General features: G+C 42.8%; 2 protein-coding genes across 3 annotated transcripts in view; both read left to right on the top strand.

The window, feature by feature from the left end:
• Positions 1–352: 352 nt before the first annotated feature.
• Positions 353–15389, top strand: LOC139373764 (RNA binding motif protein 24a). Its single transcript, XM_071114731.1, has 4 exons — positions 353–777; positions 1750–1873; positions 2309–2363; positions 11803–15389. The coding sequence occupies exons 1-4, from the start codon at positions 610–612 to the stop codon at positions 12155–12157; spliced, it is 702 nt and encodes a 233-aa protein (XP_070970832.1). The 5' UTR covers positions 353–609; the 3' UTR covers positions 12158–15389.
• A 3883-nt stretch (positions 15390–19272) lies between these two features.
• The window catches only part of LOC139373762 (adenylyl cyclase-associated protein 2-like), a 92235-nt gene continuing 87734 nt past the window's right edge, over positions 19273–23773 (top strand). Inside the window, exon 1 of one of the 2 annotated variants that reach the window (XM_071114730.1) lies at positions 19273–19563. The gene's annotated coding sequence lies outside the window, so the exon portion shown is untranslated. Of the gene's footprint in view, positions 19751–23773 lie in introns of both variants that reach the window. The other variant, XM_071114729.1, reaches the window with a different exon arrangement.

Raw genomic sequence — 23773 nt, 5'->3', positions numbered from 1 at the left:
TGTCTGTGAGACTGTGGGTTAATGCCAAAAATGTACCCAACCATCCTCCCTCTGAGCTATACAGTTGGTGTAAGACTAGGTCATTTTAGGGTTATGAAGAAAAACATGATGACCATAACCGTCATGTTGGTTAAATATGTGGTAATATAGCCTATTCTTCCTCATCACATTGCAGGAATGGATCTTTTTCATTCTGCGCGCTTCCCAGCTGTTTGCTGGAGCGTGTAGCGGAGCATGTGGGCGGGCAGCAATGCACGCGCTGTACCGCCCTTGTGCTTGGAACGGGGTGGAGTTATGGGCAGCGCTTTTAGGAATGGGTCCGAAACATATTTAGTTAGTCAAGACAGTTACGGAGAAGAGTTGAAAACACCTGATGATCTCTTGGACAATCCGCTCCATATCTCATTTAAGTGTTGAAAGATAATCTACCTCGAATCTTGATTTTTGTTGAGTTTTGTGTTATTTCTCTGAAGCCTCTCCAGTTGTAAATCTCATATTGTTAATTTTTATAGAAATACTTAAAAATAACGTAACTAGGTGATAAGGAAACATTGCACTATATTTTTAATTGTTTGTATTCTACTATTTTGCACTAAAATATTGGTGAAGATGCACACCACGCAGAAGGACACGACCTACACGAAGATTTTTGTCGGGGGTCTTCCGTATCACACCACGGATTCCAGTCTCAGGAAATATTTTGAAGTGTTCGGAGAAATTGAAGAAGCTGTCGTGATTACCGATCGACAGACCGGCAAATCCAGGGGGTATGGATTTGTAAGTATCAATATAGTATTTATTTGTCATAACTTTACGACACTTGCACTGTCTGTCAAATGCCTGCAATCTTTCAAATGGCAGCAAATCACATGTCATCGTTAAAGTGGGTGTTGGTTAGGCTAGGGAATTTCATAATATTTAATAGACATTGAAAAGTGTAAGTGTTTTATTGTTCATAAGTAGGCCTGTGTTTTCAGTTTGGAGCGTTCTATCATTGAAGATAACCGATAGGCTACATTACAACTTGTTGCGCCCTGGTATGTTCAGAATATGACTCTTGGGAAGACGATGTGCATGACGTCATCATTATGTCAACGATAAGAGCATTGATGAGAGAACGATAGGCTATACTATACAACTGTTTTAGGACCATGGTCCCCCCCCCCTTTGATGCCATTTAGTTTGAAACACATTTATGTAAAAAATGATCCTGTAGTATCTGAGTTGAAAAGTTTTCCTTGGGTTTCTGGGTCAACTTATTTGAGAAAGACCTACCGCAGCCCCAAAAGCTCTTACATAGAGTAATTACTCTCAAATAGCATTCTTATAGTCATCAGCTCAGAAGCAGTTACAATCTTAATAAAGTAAGCTTGTCCTCAGCCAAGTACAGTGAAAAACTATGTACTGACATCAAGAGGTTAAATTATATAGAGTAAATAAATATCTGTGGATACAGAAGTCTTCTATCCAGTATCTCTTCTGGAAAACAAAGAAATAACTCAGCAGGGCCTAAGATCTCAACTTACTATAAAGAATGACGGTTACCTATATTTTATAAATATTGAGTGACAGTTGGGCCGAAATGTAATGTCCATATTTTCTCAAATGTTTTCCCCTTTGCTAATGAATATGATCATTGGTGAATACTGATAGTTTTGATCATACTTTAACCATCCCCCTCACACTTCTTCTTCACCACCTTAACCTGCTTCTTCCCTATGCACTCTCCCTCTCTGTGTGTCCATACAGGTGACGATGGCTGACCGCTCGGCTGCAGACAGGGCCTGTAAGGATCCGAACCCCATCATCGACGGCAGGAAAGCCAACGTCAACCTGGCGTACCTGGGGGCCAAGCCACGGGTGATGCAGCCAGGTAAAAAATACCCCCCCCCCCGCCCCCGCCCACACACACACAGTACTTTATCAGCCACCTGTCCAGTATCTTAATGTTCTGAGGACATTGAGGGTGTGTCCTAAAGAACATGCATCATGTCTGGTTCAGAATACCATCACAATGAGCTAAATGTTTATTTTAATCCGTCTGTCGCATAAATATGGACAATTAATGTGTTCATTCAATTCATGATTCAGGGTGTTATTCAAATAACTTGTGTCTAGAATGTTCTGCATATCTGCGTCCCAAATGGCACCCCTTTTTCTCTATATAGTGCAGTTCTATTTGTCCTGATCAAAAGTAGTGCACTAAAATGTAGCGTACTAAAATGGGCAATAGGGTGCCATTTGGGACACACTCAATGACATGAATACGATCATCAATTCATTTTGACCATTCCACATCTCCATCCAGGTTTCACCTTTGGTGTTCCACAAATTCATCCTGCCTTTATCCAAAGGCCTTATGGGTAAGTACTGCAGCATCTTTGTGTTGAGGGGATGGTTGGGTGTTGATGAGAATACATTACAAATGACCTCATCATCATTGAGCTACTGTATATGAAACCTCACTGGTGTAACTAACTACACAACATCTAAAGACCCAATGTTCCTCATTTGGCTAAAGTCTAGCGTTGTTAGACATGTTCATACAATGACATGTATGTTTATATAATCTGTTTATTTTATTGTTTTGTGCTTACTCTGATTTTTCTCCATACTTGCATGATAATTATGTTGAAACAAAACATTTCACAAATCCTCTTTCTTTTTATCACTGACTACAGTTGACCAAAATGTACATTTAAGGTTTGTGTGAGTGAAAGAGAAAGTGTGCGTTCACAGTATGAGTGTGTGTGTGTGCATGTGTGTGTGTGTGTGTTATTTGTTGAATACAACTGATGGAAAGTTACAGCCTCAATGACTCAATGTTATCTATCTCTCTGGTCCGACAGGCTCGATATGGGTTAAGATAACTGGTGGTTTCAGGATTAGTGCTGTGAGCATGTCACAGATCAGACCAGGGGAATTACCTGTAATCTCAAACACACACAAACAAGCTCAAATGGTGATTATAGATGCATGTATGTTGATTTTAAATTTTGGTTTTGAGTTTAAATTTGTTATTTTGAATAGCAATTAGAGCTTTGTGTGCTGTTTTACTGTTATGAAGTGGTGTTGATAGCTAAACCGTGTGTTTTCTATTTAATGAAAAAAACATGAATTTAAGATTTTTGGGGGTGTTATTTTCCATTTTTCTGGAAGAATGTGGACTTCAGCAGGGAGAGTCAAGTTTTAAACGTTTTTTTTACATTTCTTTATTTGATTTGATGCTTTCGTGCTGTAGCTTGTGGTTGACCTTTTCTTTGGTAACAGGATGTTCGTTATATGTTTTTGGATGTCTTGTTGGAGTGAGTGATGATTTGCAGTGTGATTTAAAAAAAAAAATACTTCCCACCACTCACCCCTACTCCAAACTGACCCCACCAAAACCCATCAACTCATTGCTTGCATGTGTCTTTTTTAATAATTCTAGCATTAACACCTAAACTCTCAAACTCACCCTCTCTGTCTCTCTGTCTTTCTCTCTCATTCTCGTATTCACTCTCTCATTCTTGTATTCTCTCTCTCTCTTTTCTCTCTTTCTCTCTCTCTCTCTCATTCTCATATTCACTCTCTCTCTCTTTCTCTCTCATTCTCGTATTCACTCTCTCTCTCTCTCTCTCTCTCTCTCTCGCTCTGTCTTTCTCATTCTCGTATTCACTCTCTCTCTCTCTCATTCTCATATTCTCTCTCTCTCTCTCATTCTCATATTCACTCTCTCTCTCTCTCTTTCTCTCTCTCTCTCTCTCTCATTCTCATATCTCTCTCTCTCTCTCTCTCTCTCTCTCTCTCTCTCTCTCTCTCTCTCTCATTCTCATTCTCATATTCACTCTCTCTCTCTCTCCCTTTCTCTCTCTCTCTCTCTCTCTCTTTCTCTCTCTCTCATTCTCATATTCACTCTCTCTCTCATTCTCATATTCTCTCTCTCTCTCTCTCTCTCTCTCTCTCTCTCTCTCATTCTCATATTCTCTCTATCTCTCTCTCTCTCTCTCTTTCTCTCTCTCTCTCTCTCTCGCTCTCTGTCTTTCTCATTCTCATATTCACTCTCTCATTCTCATATTCACTCTCTCTCTCTCTCTCTCTCTCTCTCGCTCTCTGTCTTTCTCATTCTCATATTCTCTCTCGCACTCTCTCTCTATCCCTCTCTCACTCTCTCATTATTTCTCTCTCCCTCCATCTATCTATCCCTATATGGTATACTTCAGGCCCTTACGACTCTCAGGAGAGCTGCTGTGTCTCATTCAGAGATAATGATGTCTGTTCACAGGAAAGTAATCTTTGGAAAAATGACTACCAAGGCACATGGGATGAGTACATATACAGTGCCTTCGGAAAGTATTCATACCCCTTGACTTTTCCCACATTTTGTTAGGTTACAGCCTTATTATAAAATTGATTACATTTCCTCATCAATCTACACACAATACCCCATAATGACAAAGCAAAAACAGCTTTTTACAATTTTTTTTCAAAATGTATATTGCAATATATACTGCAATATAGACAATTTATATATATACATACAAAATAATAATAATATCACATTTACATATGTATTCAGACCCTTTACTCAGTTGAAGTACCTTTGGCAGAGATTCCAGCCTCAAGTCTTCTTGGGTAACATGTTACAAGCTTGGCACACCTGTATTTTGGGAGTTTCTCCCATTCTTCTCTGCAGATCCTCTCAAGCTCTGTCAGGTTATATGGGGAGCGTTGCTGCACAGCTATTTTCAGGTCTCTCCAGAGATGTTTCGATCGGGTTCAAGTCTCGGTTCTGGCTGGGCCACTCAAGGACATTCAGAGACTTGTCCTGAAGCCACTCCTGCGTTGTCTTGGCTGTGTGCTTGGGGTCATTGTCCTGTTGGAAGGTGAACCTTCGCCCCAGTCTGAGGTCCTGAGCGCTCTCGAGCAGGTTTTCATCATTCATCTGTACTTTGCTCTGTTAATCTTTGCCTCGATCCTGACTAGTCTCCAAGTCCCTACCACTGAAAACATCCCCACAGCATGATGCTGCCACCACCATGCTTCACTGTAGGGAATGTGGCAGGTTTCTTCCAGATGTGATGCTTGTCATTCAGGCCAAAGAGTTCAAACTTGGTTTCATCAGACCAGAGAATCTTTTTTCTCATGGTCTGAGAGTCTTTAGGTGCCTTTTGGCAAACTCCAAGTGGGCCGTCATTTGCATTTTACCGAGGAGTGGCTTCCGTCTGGCCACTCTACCATAAAGGCCTGATTGGTGGAATGCTGCAGAGATGGTTGTCTTTCTGGAAGGTTCTCCCATCTCCACAGAGGAACTCTAGAGCTCTGTCAAAGTGACCATCAGGTTCTTGGTCACCTCCCTGACCAAGGCCCTTCTCCCCCAATTGTTCAGTTTTCAATTTAAGAATGATGGAGGCCACTGTGTTCTTGGGGACCTTCAAAGTTGCAGACATTTTTTGGTACCCTTTCCCAGATCTGTGCCTCGACACAATCCTGTCTCAGCTATATGGACAATTCCTTCGACCTCATGGCTTGGTTTTTGCTCTGACATGCACTGTCAACTGTGGGACCTTATATAGACAGGTGTGTGCCTTTCCAAATCATGTCCAATCAATTGAATTTTCCACAAGTGGACTCCAATCAAGTTGTAGAAACATCTCAAGGATGATCAATGGGAACAGGATGCACCTGAGCTCAATTTCGAGTCTCATAGCAAAGGGTCTGAATAGTTATGTAAATAAGGTGTTTCTGTTTTTATTTTTAATGTGTTTGCAAACATTTCTAAAAACCTGTTTTTGCTTTGTCATTATGGGGTATTGTGATGTCATTATGGGGTATTGTGATGTCGTTATGGGGTATTGTGATGTCATTATGGGGTATTGTGATGTCGTTATGGGGTATTGTGATGTCATTATGGGGTATTGTGATGTCGTTATGGGGTATTGTGATGTCATTATGGGGTATTGTGTTGTCATTATGGGGTATTGTGATGTCATTATGGGGTATTGTGATGTCGTTATGGGGTATTGTGTGTAGATTGCTGAGAAAAAAACATATTTAATCCATTTTAGAATGATGCTGTAACGTAACAAAATGTGGAAAAAGTCAAGGGGTCTGAAGTCGTTCCGAAGGCTCTGTATCTCCACACTGAAGGATATATTTTTACTAGTTTAGTTGATGTTTGTGTAAGTATGTGTGTGTCCTGTTGTGTGTAGTCCAGTGCAGTGGTACAGCAGTGCCCCACAGTCTCTACTGTGACACAAACAAATGTCTGGATGCCACAGCCTCTGAAAAAGCTTTCGTCACATGGGCTGCAGCGTTAAGGAAAACAAGCTTCTCCATTGTGCCACACAAAGGCTGGAGTGCTGACGGCGCAGTCGTATGAAGTGTGCGCTGGGGAGCAGGGGGCTAGGGCTCTCTCTGTCATGTCAAAATCGTCCGCTCTTTAAAAACAGCCCAACAGATGCTGGCTAGAGGCCCCGGGGAGGTTTGAAGGGCCACAGGCATACATAGATACAGCTGTGGTAGGTCAACCACTTCTATACATTATAGCCCAAGGCCAGAGACATAGGGTATGTCCCAATGCTACCATTTTCCCTATATAGAGCACTACTTTTGACCAGTGCCCTAATGAAACATAGTGCACTATGAAGAGAATTGGGTGCCATATGGGACACAGCCATAGAAACAGCTGTGAGAGGGCAGCAACCAGCTCCTTGGCTATCACCACACTATAGCATGTAACAGCACCAACCCGGTCCATAGTTGTTATTATAGCACCATGCTACCCCTCTACACTTCTCACATTTAGTTAAGGCCTGGCTCCTCAGATAGCAGAACGGTTTTAATGGGGCAGAGAACAACAGGTGTGTACCACCCCCCCCCCCCCCCCCACATGGCATGTGATGGTAACAGACCTTTATTTAGCCTGAACTTTACCAACCACTGATCGGCAGGACTGCAACGGTCCAAACACAGGAAGATAATATATTTACATAGAGCATTGAGAAACATAGTAACCTTAGTATTTTTTTTACCTCACTTGTAAACATAGGGAAAATAGGTCATTTTAATGGGAGTCAGAGGGTAGACAGTGCTTCCCATGATCAACAGTGATACAAAAATTATTTTGTGTGTGTGTGTTTGAGTGTTAGGTGACACAGCATTTGCCAACATAGAAGAGGTTTATGCTGTTGGAGATGGAGAAACAGGTTGTGGTCGTCTAATGTTGAATGGGAGAGATAAATAGTAGGAACGATGGAGGGAGAGAGAGAGGATGGGATAGATAGAAAGAGAAAGTGAATAAAGGTAGGGTGGGATTTAATCCCAGATTACGTCTAGGGATGGGAACATTCCACAGTAAGATGTATGTAGGATGATAGGCAAGCAGAAAATAGCTGGGGCCCAGCCTCCAGTCTCTCCTGTCAATCATAAATGAGGCCAGGCAACAAAGAGCATGTCTGAGACCAGATCCACATTAAAGGAAAGGCTTCCTGCAGTTACATGACTACTTATGGAAACATACTTGTTTGTACCTTGCCTATACTGGACTATGATATATTTCTAAAAAACAAACAGGGATGATTCTCTCTTGGGCAGAATGATCACTTCTAACAGTCCAATTTAGGCTTACGAGCATGGGCCATTTTAGCGTCTGTGTCTTCTTCAAACTTTGTATGTGCCCAAATTGCACCATATTCCCTATATATTACACTACTGTTGGGCCCCGGTCAAAAGTAGTGCACTTTAATGGGAATATCGTGCCATTTGGGATGCAAGCTTTATATCCAACACCAGCATGTTTCACCACCATTGAAACATACAAGTTGAATGCTGTTGAATGCTCATTCTCTACAATTGCGAATGTGCTACTACAGAACACCTGAGTGTGTGTTGTAGCTCTGCATAACATGTAGGGAGGGTGTCCACCCTTTCTGCACAGAGTGGGTGAAAACCTGCTTTGGTGATGAAATTTCACCCATTATGTTATAAAATACATTTTACCCAGACAAATATGATTATTCATGCTCTGAATCGTTCAGTCTTTATCTAACATTTCATAGGATTTAACATGTTGTGGCATGTCTGCAAAGTTGTTTCCGTGGGTTGCAAAAAGCAGAATTAGCATAACACGAGCTAAATTAAATTTAAAAGTCTCTGAAAATAAAAAGCTTGCGGTAATCTCAGTGCTCCGTTAACATTTCACAGAGATACGCTTGTTTTTGTGAGAAATAATCGAAAAATAACAGCAATTTCGCATTAATATGAGAAGTTTATACTAAAAGATTAAAATACTACGTAATATCTCAAAATCAATATCTATCTTACCTCTATATTGTTTAATGCCCTGCCGATTCGATAATCAATCAAATTCAATCAAATTTGATTTATAAAGCCCTTTTCACATCAGCCGATGTCATAAAGTTCTAATCCAGAAACCCAGCCTAAAACCCCAAACAGCAAGCAATGCAGGTGTAGAAGCACGGTGGCTAGGAAAAACTCCCTAGAAAGGCAGGAACCTAGGAAGAAACCTAGAGAGGAACCAGGCTATGAGGGGTGGCCAGTCCTCTTCTGGCTGGTTGGAGATTATAACAGAACATGGCCAAGATGTTCAAACGTTCATAGATGACCAGCAGGGTCAGATAATAATAATCACAGTGGTTGTAGACGGTGCAACAGTTCAGCACCTCAGGAGTAAATGTCAGTTGGCTTTTCATAGCCGATCATTTAGTTAGACAGCAGGTGGGGTAGAAAGAGAGTCAAAAACAGCAGGTCTGGGACAGGTAGCACGCCCGGTGAACAGGTCCGGTGAACAGGTCAGGGTTCCATAGTCGCAGGCAGAACAGTTGAAACTGGAGCAGCAGCACGACCAGGTGAACTGGGGACAGCAAGGAGTCATCAGGCCAGGTAGTCCTGGCATGGTTCTTGGGCTCAGGTCCTCCGAGAGAAGAGAGAGAGAATTAGAGGGAGCATTCTTAAATTCACACAGGACACTGGATAAGACATGAGAAATACTCCAGATATAACAGACTGACCCTAGCCCCCCGACACATAAACTATTGCAGCATAAATACTGGAGGCTGAGACAGGAGGGGTTGAGTTCAACGGGAAAGTGAGCCTGTCAGGTAGCCTTCATTCTTGCACAGCATCCAGCCTAGCTAAGGCGAAAACATCTTCCTTATTTGTTACCACTTAGTATCTCTGGCCTCCATTGATTTACTCAACATCATTTTGGCCATCCCACAAGGGTAAAACCTCTAACGTTTGAACGGATTGTGTAAGAGACATGAGGTTTGCACCATTGGTTTTCTTAGAGGATTATCTACACAATGTGCAACACATTGGTCAAAATATGCCTTTTTGATTTGATAGCCTATAACATGTTTCATATGTGGTGTGAAAGAGCTTATTTTTGTGTAAGTTTTCTCCATACTGTGAAATATAATAGTGTCGAAAATAGCATTATGAAATACCTGTTTGACCCCACGGGAGAACATGACTGGGTAGCACTCTATTCCCTATATAGTGCACTACTTTTAACACGAACCCTATGGGAATGCATCCCATGTCTTAATATAGCTGTTAATGGGGGGGCACAACAATATCTACTTAACTACGGAGGCCAAGGGTGTTAGTTGAGGAATTTACCAAAGTGTCTGAATGTGTTTAAATTCTTCTCTCTGCGGTTTAGAATGGGTAAGGCAGTCTGGGTGTTTGTGTTGTCTTGCGGTGGATACCGCATTTTATATTTTGTTGTGTCACCATCCTTTGCGTGCTTGTTTGTGTGTGAGAGTTTTTCTTTGTAATCGCCCTTGTGTCTCGTGTTGTGTGAGTTTGTTGTGGTATGTGTACATCCACTGTGTGTGTGTTTGTTGTGTTGTTTTGTGTCATCCAGCCTGTGTGTGTGTGTGTATGTGTGTGTGTGTGTGTGTGTGTGTGTGTGTGTGTGTGTGTGTGTGTGTGTGTGTGTGTGTGTGTGGTGTGTGTGTGTGTGTGTGTGTGGTGTGTGTGTGTGTGCACGTGTGTGTGTGTGACTCCAGCCTGTGTTGTGACTGTAACACTGTGCTGAGACAGAAGCGTGCTAGCAGGCCAGGCCGAGGCATCTGCCAAGGATGTGATGTCATAGGAGCGCCTCTAACCTCTGACCCCGTTTAGTTTATTTCCTTTTTGTTTCTTTCAGTGAGTGGTTGTGGTTGTGGTGTGTTGGTGATCCATGTGGACTGTGTTGACATTTCTTTTTTTTGACGCCTGTGTTTGTAGACTTGCTGTTGTTTTTTCCTGCTTCCTCTTTGGGGCTAGTGTTTTGAGATGTGATTGGTTGGGTAATGGAGTCCTGACAATAGGGTTGCCACGATAGATCTTGTCTTTCATTTCTCTTTTCTCCTCCTTCGATCCAGATTTCAAACTGAATGACAGTAAAAAAAAAAGCTTCATCTAGCCATCTTGTTTCTTATTGGCTTAATTGATGTCAGTATATTTTAGGTCCAATCAAATATTAGGTTGTTTCTCAAAAGATTTTAATGAGCTGTTGATGACATCATCACATCATGCACAGCATTCCAGACTGTCAAAAATCCACACCAGACCAGAACTCATCTAAATCCAACATTCACAATTGATTACATGGTGATAAGCCAATTATAAAGTGATTGTGTCACTCATGATGTCATAACACTGATTGTTACTCATTCCTTTGAATCATGAATCATGAACTTGACTCCAGTTTAGTTTTGTCTAGTATTTTGAGGAATTTGATTCTTGATTTCCCCATCCAGGTCAACAACTTGAGTTTCCTCCACCAAAACAATAATATAACTTTCCCATCATCATGCTAGCTGATAGCGCGAGAGAGAGCCTAGGGAGCCGAGCCTCACGGTCAGGATATGTCATGAAAGGCAGAATGTGCTCATTGTTCCTGATTGCTTATTTAATCAAAAGGTCCCCCTGAGTGCAGCTAGCCTAGCACCCCGCCCGGGGCTCTTTGTCTCAGCACAGAAGTGGAAACAGCCAGCAGTGTACTTTTTGAAAGCTGTCCAGCTGTCAAAATGACAGTGACATTTTCACAATGCCCCCCTCATCTCATAGACCTCCCTTCCTCTTTACCATATCCCTCCCTCCCTCCCTCCCTCCCTCCCTCCCTCCCTCCCTCCCTCCCTCCCTCCCTCCCTCCCTCCCTCCCTCCCTCCCTCCCTCCCTCCCTCCCTCCCCCTTTACCCTATCCTCCCCTCCCCCCTCCCTCCCTCCCTCCCTCTTTACCCCATCCCCTCCCTCCCCCTTTACCCTATCCTCCCCTCCCCTCTCCCGCCCTCCCTTACTCTATCCCCTCCTAAATAGGAATGGCACCAGGGTCAAATCGACATGACAAATCATGTTCTCTTCTCTCTCCATCGACCAAACTCAATCCTGTAAAGTCAGCTAAGCTTAGTGTACATGGATTGTCTCTCCAAGATGGCGTCAATGCTACCAAACACTTCCTTTGCCTAAATCTCTTACAACATGTGGCAGGCAAGGTCATTGAAAACCCAAAATGTCTTTATATCCCTTATCAGAGAACACAACCCCTCTGAGCTTTGAACACCTCACCATTTTTCCACAGAGATATCTCTATTTTGGCAACCCTATATCTCTATTAGCTACTAGCAGGTGTCTCCGTTGTGTTGCTGACTGGTGTTTTGATGTATTGGGGGGCTCTTGGCCGCAGTGTGGTTGGGTTGGCTGTGGTTGGTTCTGCTGTCAGGCTGGGGGGTTGTTGCTGTCTGTCGGTGGCTGTGTAAGGCCAGGTCTGGGATCTCTACCTCTAACTCCCTGTCTGTCTCTGTCCTGCAGGATCCCTGCTCACTATGTGTACCCTCAGGCCTTCATGCAGCCAAGCACCATGGTCATCCCTCACGGCATGCAGCCCAGTGCCGCCTCTGCCTCCACCGCCTCCTCCCCGTACATCGACTACACCGGAGCAGCCTACGCACAGTACTCCGCCGCCGCGGCTAGCGCTGCTGCCGCCGCAGCCTACGAGCAGTATCCCTACGCCGCCTCCCCTGCGGCGGCCGGGTACCTAACCGCAGCCAGTTATGGCTATGTTCAGCAGCCCCTGGCTACGGCCGCACCGGGTTCAGCCGTCGCTGCGGCCGCAGCCTTCGGTCAGTACCAGCCTCAGCAGCTGCAAGCAGACCGCATGCAATAGCAGCCACTGCAGCCATTGGACACAATGGGATGGGAGGCCCGCGGCCGGCCTCGGCTGATTGGCTGTGAAGAGGAGAGGACGATGAAGAGGAAGAGAGAGGGGCCGTGTCGGTAAGAGGGTGAAGATGATGATGATGATGGTGAGGTGGGAACTCCATACAGTAGCTTTCCAACTTGCTGTGTTTAAACCAAAAACTTTATAAATTCACAAAACTAAGTAAGGAAGGTGGATTTATCCTTATGATTATTATTGTTGTTATTAATATAATTATTACTATCATTATAATTGTAGTAGAGTATTTATTTCTAGAGGAGAAATGCAACAACTAATCACAGTGGTTGTAGCTTGGTGTAAAACATGACTTTATGTTCCATTGCTGTCATTAACATAGGAGAGAGAGAGCGTTCTCTTTATGGGACACTTAGACGTGTCCCGAAGTGCCCTTGCAACCTATATTTACTATCACATTTTGAGGGCTCTTGTCCTTCTGTCTTTTCAAGTGCATTGAAGTAAATTGTCTGATAATCAGGGAAATGTATCAGTTTCCAGTGTGTTAGTAAAGACAACCTCTGCATGTCAGGGAGTAGTTGAAATAACTGTGGAGAAGATTTGTAGCTCGTGTCACACGTTAAGAACTACCTTTTTAACTTCCTGATGCTGAATGTCCCTTTTTTGACTCTGTATCTTGACCTCTTGACCTATGCAAAGCAAACAATTTACCAGGAGACAAAAAAACTGCAGGAATAACCGAAAATGCCATCAACTCTTCAAAGGGCATCACAAACAATATGAAGGCAACTCGCAGAGAGAGAAAGAAAAGCATGTTTTCAGACAATGAGAAGCACCAAATCAGTTAGTCTCAAACACATGGCTGCATGCAAACACACGCACACACACACACGCATACACAGTTGCGTACATAGTGGTAAAGGTCAATGGGACCAGTCGTGCTCTCTGCCTCTGTGCAATGGGATCTAGTCAGAGAGAAAGAGAGAGGGAGGGAGAGGGAGAGAGAGAGGGAGCAGCTGGGGAGGGGGCTGGCACAGTTCGCCCAGCGCCACACAGACGGATCACTCTGGAAATAACGCATCACTTGTCCTCATTTGTTGAGCTGTCACATTTTAATCCCGGGGCCCATTTGGGAACTGTCTCTTCTCTGTCCTGCCTGCCTGGCCCCGTCAGCACTTCCACCTCTGTCCTCTATCCTCTGTCCTCTGTCCTAGAGCCGACCGGCTGGGCTGGTGTCAGGTACACACACACTTCCCTCCTATGCTAACCCTCACCAACCCCCTGGCCCTGTACCCACTCCTCACAGCCTCACCAATCCCCTGGCCCTGTACCCACTCCTCACAGCCTCACCAACCCCCTGACCCTGTACCCACTCCTCACAGCCTCACCAATCCCCTGGCCCTGTACCCACTCCTCACAGCCTCACCAATCCCCCGGCCCTGTACCCACTCCTCACAGCCTCACCAATCCCCTGGCCCTGTACCCTGGCCCTGTACCCACTCCTCACAGCCTCACCAACCCCCTGGCCCTGTACCCACTCCTCACAGCCTCACCAATCCCCTGGCCCTGTACCCTGGCCCTGTACCCACTCCTCACAGCCTCACCAACCCCCTGGCCCTGTACCCACTCCTCACAGCCTCACCAATCCCCTGGCCCTGTACCCACTCCTCACAGCCTCACCAACCCCCTGACCCTGTACCCACTCCTCACAGCCTCACCAATCCCCTGGCCCTGTACCCACTCCTCACAGCCTCACCAATCCCCTGGCCCTGTACCCACTCCTCACAGCCTCAACAATCCCCCGGCCCTGTACCCTGGCCCTGTACCCACTCCTCACAGCCTCACCAACCCCCTGGCCCTGTACCCACTCCTCACAGCCTCACCAATCCCCTGGCCCTGTACCCACTCCTCACAGCCTCACCAACCCCCTGACCCTGTACCCACTCCTCACAGCCTCACCAATCCTCTGGCCCTGTACCCACTCCTCACAGCCTCACCAATCCCCCGGCCCTGTACCCACTCCTCACAGCCTCACCAATCCCCTGGCCCTGTACCCACTCCTCACAGCCTCACCAACCCCCTGGCCCTGTACCCTGGGGTGGTGATGGGGGATGTAGAGAAGGGGGGGGGGGGCTGCAGGCGCTTGACATATGAATCTATGGGTTCTTAGTGTGCCTTACATTTGTATTGCTATTTAAGAGAGTAAGAAAGGAGATCTACTATTTAAGAGAGTAAGAAAGGAGATCTACTATTTAAGAGAGTAAGAAAGGAGATCTACTATTTAAGAGAGTAAGAAAGGAGATCTACTATTTAAGATATTTATTTTGAGATTGGACTATGTTCTATGCGCTCTAAGGACAGAGAATTAGTGGTGGTACTGTATTAATTTTATTATGTATTCATCTCAAGGTATATAAGTTATTGGGTAGATTTAGTTTATATTATAATTATTATTAACATACTCAACCAAAAATGTTAATGTAGGATTTATACAAGATACAATTCTGTATGTGCACTGTACAATTATACTTTTTGCCTTTTGAAATCTTAGAATAAATATCGGTTAGTTGAATGCCTTTTCTATGAAACCTTATTTAAATGCAGGCCTATTTGCCTGCAGACTGTTACTCTGTCTCTTTTGTGTTTAGAACGGTTGGAAAAGACAAACAAAATCCTGACAAAAATGAGCTAATTGCTGCTTTATACATTAGAATGTATAGTTATTGTCATGGTTCGGATAGTTGTGCTTCTATTGCTTTTAATATACATCAGATGAGCTATTTTACACTGTTGGGAATTTTTATACTTGAACTATTTCTTACAAGGGAAAATATGAAAAATAAATGACAAAAAAAACAATTTTAAGGAAGCTTTTTATTGTCACTGGATTAAGGCATGTACAGTGTTATTTACTATATTTAAATGCAAAGGTCCTGTTGGTAGTAAAACCGTATTTCAGAATTTCAACACTATTTACTCTAAATTGAAATAAAAGGTTCTATATTTAAAAAGAATACTGTTGTTTTTTTTTAAGATGGATGTTGAATTGATGTTGAATTGATGTTAAGTTGATGTCAAATTGATGTTAAATTGATGTTGTCTTCAGGTTGGGTGTCTTTTTGTGGGCCTTAGTATGGAGGCCTGAGACCATTAATAGTCTGCAGAGCAAATTAGGTATGAAGCTGCCAAAGCTGTTGATGTCTATTAAACACCTATAAACAGACTTGCTGTTTTTTTGTGCAAACATAAACATAAAGCATAACCAGAGCTGTTAATATGGTTGTAAAACCTTTCTGGGACAATGTTCTTAGTTTAGTTGGTTTAGATAGCTGAGTACGTTTCACTGTGTGGGTGGTTGTGCGTGCGAGTGACCACAGAGCGGCCAGTAGGTAGTCAGGAGCCTTATGGGATTACACACAAAATGTCCGCCGGGTGTCCGCTGCCTGGTGTGTTGCTGCTCTTCATTGTCTAACACTGTCACCCAAGGCCTCTCCACCATTTTAGCCGGGCCGTCGATGACATGGGACAAGCATTGACCTCACACTCAAACAAACCTGTCTGGAAGCAGAGAGTTAGAGAATGGAGTCCTCTGGGAAAGCAAATGAATCATTCAGAGGCTTTCTAATCAATAAAAGATGCCAAGAGACCTGGATGCTGGCTGCCAAGCCTCCCTACCCTCTCCTCCCCTAACCTAGCATGGAGGCAGCATGGGCTGTGTCCCATTGGGCCCTGACCAAAGTAGTGCACTGCATAGGGAACAGGCTGCCATTTGGAACACATATGGTCTATTTCAGCCTGCAGTGTAACTAGATGCTGGCCAGCCAGCCAGGCCCAGGCAGCTGCCATGACACAGCAGAGATAGGCCTTTCGCATGACATCACTACGGCTTCCATGGCATCTGACGTCCGCCATGATGGAATTCAGAGGCAGGTTGTGAATTGGGATATGACAGTCAGGGAGTAGAAGGAGCCGCTAACATGATCAGGGTCACGGTGAATTGCCCTGTTGAAACTTGCCTCTCACTTTTATTTCGGTTGATGTGAACTAATGGTGTGGTGTGGCTGTTGAACAAGTTGAGGAGACTAAATTACTTGGCGTTACCTTAGATTGTAAACTGTCATGGTCAAAACATATACAGTGCCTTGCGAAAGTATTCGGCCCCCTTGAACTTTGCGACCTTTTGCCACATTTCAGGCTTCAAACATAAAGATATAAAACTGTATTTTTTTGTGAAGAATCAACAACAAGTGGGACACAATCATGAAGTGGAACGACATTTATTGGATATTTCAAACTTTTTTAACAAATCAAAAACTGAAAAATTGGGCGTGCAAAATTATTCAGCCCCTTTACTTTCAGTGCAGCAAACTCTCTCCAGAAGTTCAGTGAGGATCTCTGAATGATCCAATGTTGACCTAAATGACTAATGATGATAAATACAATCCACCTGTGTGTAATCAAGTGTCCGTATAAATGCACCTGCACTGTGATAGTCTCAGAGGTCCGTTAAAAGCGCAGAGAGCATCATGAAGAACAAGGAACACACCAGGCAGGTCCGAGATACTGTTGTGAAGAAGTTTAAAGCCGGATTTGGATACAAAAAGATTTCCCAAGCTTTAAACATCCCAAGGAGCACTGTGCAAGCGATAATATTGAAATGGAAGGAGTATCAGACCACTGCAAATCTACCAAGACCTGGCCGTCCCTCTAAACTTTCAGCTCATACAAGGAGAAGACTGATCAGAGATGCAGCCAAGAGGCCCATGATCACTCTGGATGAACTGCAGAGATCTACAGCTGAGGTGGGAGACTCTGTCCATAGGACAACAATCAGTCGTATATTGCACAAATCTGGCCTTTATGGAAGAGTGGCAAGAAGAAAGCCATTTCTTAAAGATATCCATAAAAAGTGTTGTTTAAAGTTTGCCACAAGCCACCTGGGAGACACACCAAACATGTGGAAGAAGGTGCTCTGGTCAGATGAAACCAAAATTGAACTTTTTGGCAACAATGCAAAACGTTATGTTTGGCGTAAAAGCAACACAGCTGAACACACCATCCCCACTGTCAAACATGGTGGTGGCAGCATCATGGTTTGGGCCTGCTTTTCTTCAGCAGGGACAGGGAAGATGGTTAAAATTGATGGGAAGATCGATGGAGCCAAATACAGGACCATTCTGGAAGAAAACCTGATGGAGTCTGCAAAAGACCTGAGACTGGGACGGAGATTTGTCTTCCAACAAGACAATGATCCAAAACATAAAGCAAAATCTACAATGGAATGGTTAAAAAATAAACATATCCAGGTGTTAGAATGGCCAAGTCAAAGTCCAGAGCTGAATCCAATCGAGAATCTCTGGAAAGAACTGAAAACTGCTGTTCACAAATGCTCTCCATCCAACCTCACTGAGCTCGAGCTGTTTTGCAAGGAGGAATGGGAAAAAATTTCAGTCTCTCGATGTGCAAAACTGATAGAGACATACCCCAAGCGACTTACAGCTGTAATCGCAGTAAAAGGTGGCGCTACAAAGTATTAACTTAAGGGGGCTGAATAATTTTGCACGCCCAATTTTTCAGTTTTTGAGGCACTGTAGATTCAATGGTTGTAAAGATGGGGAGAAGTCTGTCTGTAATAAAGACATGCTCTGCTTTTTTAACACCACACCAAAAAGCAAGTTCAGAAGGCTCTGGTTTTGTCTAATCTTGATTATCGTCGTGGGGTCCAGTGCTGCAAGGAAAGACCTAGTTAAGCTGCAGCTGACCCAGAACAGAGTGGCATGTCTTGCTATTCATTGTAATCAGAGGGCTGATATAAATACTATGCATGCCAGTCTCTCTTGGCTAAGAGTTGAGGAGAGAATGACTGCATCACTTCTTTTAATAAGAAACATTAATGTTTTGAAAATTCCAAATTGTTTGCACAGTCAATTTACACACAGCTCTGACACACACAATTACCCCACCAAACATACCACCAAGGGTCTTTTCACAGTTCCCAAATCCAGAACAAATTCAATAAAGAGTACAGTCTTATATAGAGACGTTATTGCATGGAACTCCGTTCCATCTCATATTACTTGAATAAAAAGCAAACCTGGTTTAAAAAAACAGATAAAGCAACACCTCACAACGCCTCTCCCATATTTGACCTAGATGGTTTGTGTTTATGTATTGATATGTAGGCTACATGTGCCTTTAAAAAAATGTATGTAGGTCTGTCCTTGAGCTGTTGTTGTTAATTAATGTTCTGTTCTATGTGATTGTTTCATGTTTTGTGTTGACCCCAGGAAGCTTTTGCTACAGCTAATGGGGATCCTAATAAAATAACAAATATCAAACTAGCTATAACCATTGATTATATATCAGTGCAGAATGATCCCCGGCCTTATGATTTTGGAGGCGATGATGATGGTGGTGGTAATGATGATATTAGTGGTGGTGGTTGTGGTGATGATGATGGTGTCGGTGGTGGTTGTGGTGGTGATTATGATAGTAGTGGTGGTGGTGATGATTATGATAGTAGTGGTGGTGGTGATGATGATGGTGTCGGTGGTGGTTGTTGTGGTGTTGATGATGTCGGTGGTGGTTGTGGTGATGATGAGGGTGTCGGTGGGGGTTGTGGTGGTGATGATGATGATGGTGGTGGTGTCGGTGGTGGATATGGTGATGATGATAGTAGTGGTGGTGGTGATGATTATGATAGTAGTGGTGGTGGTGATGATGATGGTGTCGGTGGTGGTTGTTGTGGTGTTGATGATGTCAGTGGTGGTTGTGGTGATGATGAGGGTGTCAGTTGGGGTTGTGGTGATGATGATAGTAGTGGTGGTGCTGATGATGATTATAGTAGTGGTGGTGGTTGTGGTGATGATGACGATGGTAGTGGTGGTGGTGTCGGTGGTGGTTGTGGTGATAATGATGGTGGCGTCGGTGGTGGTTGTGGTGATGGTGATGAGGATGGTAGTGGTGGTGGTGATGATGATGACAAGCTTTTAGAATTTGATTGTCCACCCAGCACTATGGAGAAACTAGGCTATAGTGCTTTCTCCCTTGAGTCATGGGCAAGTCCATTGTTAGCCTGCCTACACAACATTAGACTTCAATTAGACATTCCATATTTAGGTGTCTGGGGCTCCCATTACTGCTTCTCAAGACCGGGCAGTGGGGCAGGGAAAGATTGGTGTCACCAACTGGTACTTTGCCAGTGGTCCACTTAATCCACTGTTTTCTCAGGTTCACCAATGTTACTTAATTTGGAAGTCCCGGAAACTCAAGAGTTAGCTGCGCGATTGACTGACAGGGAGGCTGGGTACAGCGGAATACCCAGGGACAAATCTTGCCGGGATATTACAAAAGCGAAAGAAAACACTACGCCAGGATCTGATAGGGACTAGTCGAAGGTAAATATGTCACTTTGTTGGTTAGTTTTTTTTTTCAACCGACTGTAATGTTTTTGACGAGATGGGAACGGGAGGGAGGTGGGGGCCAGGGCAGTACGTTTGTAGCTGGCTCAGCCTCATTGAAACGCGTGCGGTTATTCTATTCGCTGTGTTGGCAGGAGAAAAGAAGACACCGATAACCACAAAGGTCTGAACAATCGCCCTTTTCATATTCTTTGTGTGCGGTCTGTGTGTCTTGTGTTTGTGTTTTTTTTTATGGCTAGTTACATCATTGCGTATTCGCGGCGTTTCAGTGTTTTCCAGAAAACCGGTGAGGCGTCAAATAGGCTACCGTTACTGTTAAGACTATAATAATTTCTAACTTTATTTCATAAATGTATGTCGATGTCATTGCAATTGGTGTATGTGATGACAACGGTAGCTTATACAATGTAGCATGCCAATGACGCAGGATGAAACTGGAAAGATGACATGTCAACATAGTTGTATTATTATTATGGTGTAATGTGTGGCGCCGAGTCCATAATCGCTTTTAGTATGCCTATGTTAGGTGATGCTAATGTCATACCTACTTTCTATGTGATGTGAGGACACATAAACACACCATACTATACTTCTCACACAGAATCAGTGCACCTGTGTCACACCAACAACCTTGGATTAACCTTTTCGGGAACACAATGAATGTTGACACAGTTTAATGCTGTTCAAAACAGTATGAGCTTCACAAAGATTGATGTCTAGAAATATTATTTCACTGATTGACCATTTTTCAATTCTCACATGTAAGCCTTTCTGAATATTTTCATATTCTCACATGTACTATTCATAAGCCCTATAACTATACGAGTTTCCAGATCTCCAGGTAGAAGGCCCATCATCATGTCTAAGAAATAGATGGTCCTTATCCCAGAGACCTTTGGGGCCTATCAAGCACCAACCATAGAACTTTCAGACTTAGAATAGATGACAGTATATCACCACCACTCACTTGAAGCAGGGGCCCAATATAGCTCTGAGATCAGATATGCAGGGCATAGAGTTATGAGACCCCATGGGGATCTGGAAGTAAAATGCCATTCTCATTTCAGTAGAATAATAACACATCCCCAATGTCTGCTTTCACAGCTGTTGGGTCTAAATCCCACCCCATTGGTCAGACAATTGTTAGGTGCTTTGTTTGCTATGAAAACAATATTCCTTACGGTGCCTCCAGTATATAATTCTATAAATCTCTAACCTCAGGGTTGCGGGTTCAAATTCTGTGCTGGCTCTCCTCCCTCAATCACTGTATACAAATAACATATTGTAACACAGTATAGCTGGAGTCCAACAGTGAAAGAGCTAAACATGTCATTCCCCATGCAATTTCGATCGCCATGGATTCTTTGGCCAACTCACAGTGGTGAAGAGATGCTAATCAAGTCATACTGTGCCAGATTCTAGCTGTTGCTTTCACTCAATTTTCAATTTGAATGTTTTCAACATATCTTCCAGGGAAAACTAATTATGAATAGGGCTTGGGAAAATAGTGTCAGACTGTACTCTGTTCAATAGCACGTTGCAAGGCTTGTCAAATGTTTTTATTTAAAACAAAGCACATCTTGATATTTTGGAATAAATAGGATTTTAATTTGATCACCATGTTGTTGCAAGAAGTGCAAACTTGTAGTGTTTTTAAGCTTTAAAAAAAGTATAACTTAATTTGCTCTAACAATAAACGTGTCAACCCCTAAACAAATATCCATCATTCACATTTCCTGTTGCTGAAGGATTATTTTCCTGATGTGAGAAAATGGTCAATTAAATTAAGAGCTGTACACTCTTTGATCAGTGTTATGTATGCCAGTGAGCACTGGTCTAAGATCAGCTTTCCCTACATTTGACCTTATCTCACCCATTGGAACACAAGCACAAAAACGGACTCAAGATCAGTACTTAGAACATCTCCACCTATCAGTCATTACCCTACACAGTCCATATATATACACAGTTGAAGTCGGAAGTTTACATACACCTTAGCTAAATACATTTAAACTCAGGTTCACAATTCCTGACATTTAATCTTGGTAAAAATTCCCTGTCTAGGTCAGTTAAGATCCACACTTTATTTTAAGAATGTGAAATGTCAGAATAATAGGAGAGAGAGTGATTTATTTAAGCTTTTATTTCTTTCATCACATTCCCAGTGGGTCAGAAGTTTACATACACTCAATTAGTATTTGGTAGCATTGCCTTCAAATTGTTTAACTTGGGTCAAACGTTTTGGGTAGCCTTCCACAAGATTCCACAATAAGTTGGGTGAATTTTGGCCCATATCTCCTGAGAGCTGGTATAACTGAGTCAGGTTTGTAGGCCTCCTTGCTCGCACACGCTTTTTCAGTTCTGCCCACAAATTTTCTATAGGTTTGAGGTCAGGGCTTTGTGATGGCCACTCCAATACCTTGACTTTGATGACCTTAAGCCATTTTGCCACAACTTTGGAAGTTTGCTTCGGGTCATTGTCCATTTGGAAGACCCATTTGTGACCAAGCTTTAACTTCCTGACTGATGTCTTGAGATATTGCTTCAATATATCCACATCATTTTTATTACACATGATGCCAGCTATTTTGTGAAGTGCACCAGTCCCTCCGGCAGCAAAGCACCCCCACAACATGATGCTGCCACCCTGTGCTTCACATTTGGGATGGTGTTTTTTGGCTTGCAAGCCTCCACCCTTTTTCCTCCAAACATAACAATAGTCATTATGGCCAAACAGTTCAGACCAGAGGAAATTTCTCCAAAAAGTACGATCTTTGTCCCCATGTGCAGTTGCAAACCACAGTCTGGCTTTTTTTATGGCGGTTTTGGAGCAGTGGCTTCTTCCTTGCTGAGCGGCCTTTCAGGTTATGTCGATATAGGACTCATTTTACTGTGGATATAGATACCTTTGTACCCGTTTCCTCCAGCATCTTCACGAGGTCCTTTGCTGTTGTTCTGGGATTGATTTGCACTTTTCTCACCAAAGTACGTTCATCTCTAGGAGACAGAATGTGTCTCCTTCCTGAGCGGTATGACGCCTGCGTGGTCCCATGGTGTTTATACTTGCGTACTATTGTTTGTACAGATGAACGTGATACCTTCAGGTGTTTGGAAATTGCTCCCAAGGATGAACCAGACTTGTCTCCAATTTTTTTTCTGAGGTCTTGGCTGATTTCTTTTGATTTTCCCATGATGTCAAGCAAAGAGGCACTGAGTTTGAAGGTAGGCCTTGAAATACATCCACAGATACACGTCCAATTGACTCAAACAATGTCAATTAGCCTATCAGAAGCTTATAAAGGCATGACATCATTCTCTGACATTTTCCAAGCTGTTTAAAGGCACAGTCAACTTAGTGTATGTAAACCTCTGACACACTGGAATTGTGATACAGTGAATGATAAGTGAAATAATCTGTCTGTTAACAATTTTTGAAAAAATTACTTGTGTCGTGCACAAAGTAGATGTCCTAACCGACTTGCCAAAACTATAGTTTGTTAACAAGAAATGTGTGGAGTGGTTGAAAAACAAGTTTTAATGACTCCAACCTAAGTGTATGTAAACTTCCGACTTCAACTGTATATTTTAAGGAGTCACTTTGATGAAGGTACATTGCCATAACACATTTGTTTTTAACAAATATATATAGTTATATATATATATATATATATAGTTATATATATATATATATATATATATATATATATATATAGTTATATATATATATATATATAACTATCTATATATATATATATATATATATAACTATATATATATATATATATATATATATATAACTATATATATATATATATAACTATATTTGTTAAAAAACGAATGTGTCCCCCTTTGCTGCTATAACAACAGATTATTTCATATATATATATATATATATATATCTTTCAACTTACACTGTCTTCCAAGGGTGTCTGAATATCTCTCAAACATCCAGTTTGAATACCTCAAACCAAATCTTAAACAGACTCTTTTGGGCCCTGTACTGTCTGGCAGCCCACATAAATATACAGTGAAGCCCATGTTAGACATTTGGCACTGCTGAGAGAATTCTCTAGTGTAATTAACAAATTACGCCCAGGCTGCACCTCCCATCCACCACCAATGAGTTCGTGAACTCACAGGATTGCCGGTTTGAGTCCTGCTGCAGGCTACAGCTCACTGATAGGGC

The sequence above is a fragment of the Oncorhynchus clarkii genome, chromosome 18, assembly GCF_045791955.1.
Source record: "Oncorhynchus clarkii lewisi isolate Uvic-CL-2024 chromosome 18, UVic_Ocla_1.0, whole genome shotgun sequence".
Lineage (NCBI taxonomy): Eukaryota > Metazoa > Chordata > Actinopteri > Salmoniformes > Salmonidae > Oncorhynchus > Oncorhynchus clarkii.
The sequence above is the reverse complement of the archived record's forward strand: the minus strand, read 5'-3'. Positions and strand labels throughout refer to the sequence as shown.

Excerpts from the sequence above, each read along its gene's own strand:
- LOC139373764 (XM_071114731.1), top strand. The coding sequence starts at position 610 with ATGCACACCACGCAGAAGGACACGACCTACACGAAGATTTTTGTCGGG. Across the intron at positions 1,874-2,308 it reads GCCACGGGTGATGCAGCCAG|GTTTCACCTTTGGTGTTCCA; the intron begins GTAAAAAATACC and ends ATCTCCATCCAG. Across the intron at positions 2,364-11,802 it reads TTTATCCAAAGGCCTTATGG|GATCCCTGCTCACTATGTGT; the intron begins GTAAGTACTGCA and ends TCTGTCCTGCAG.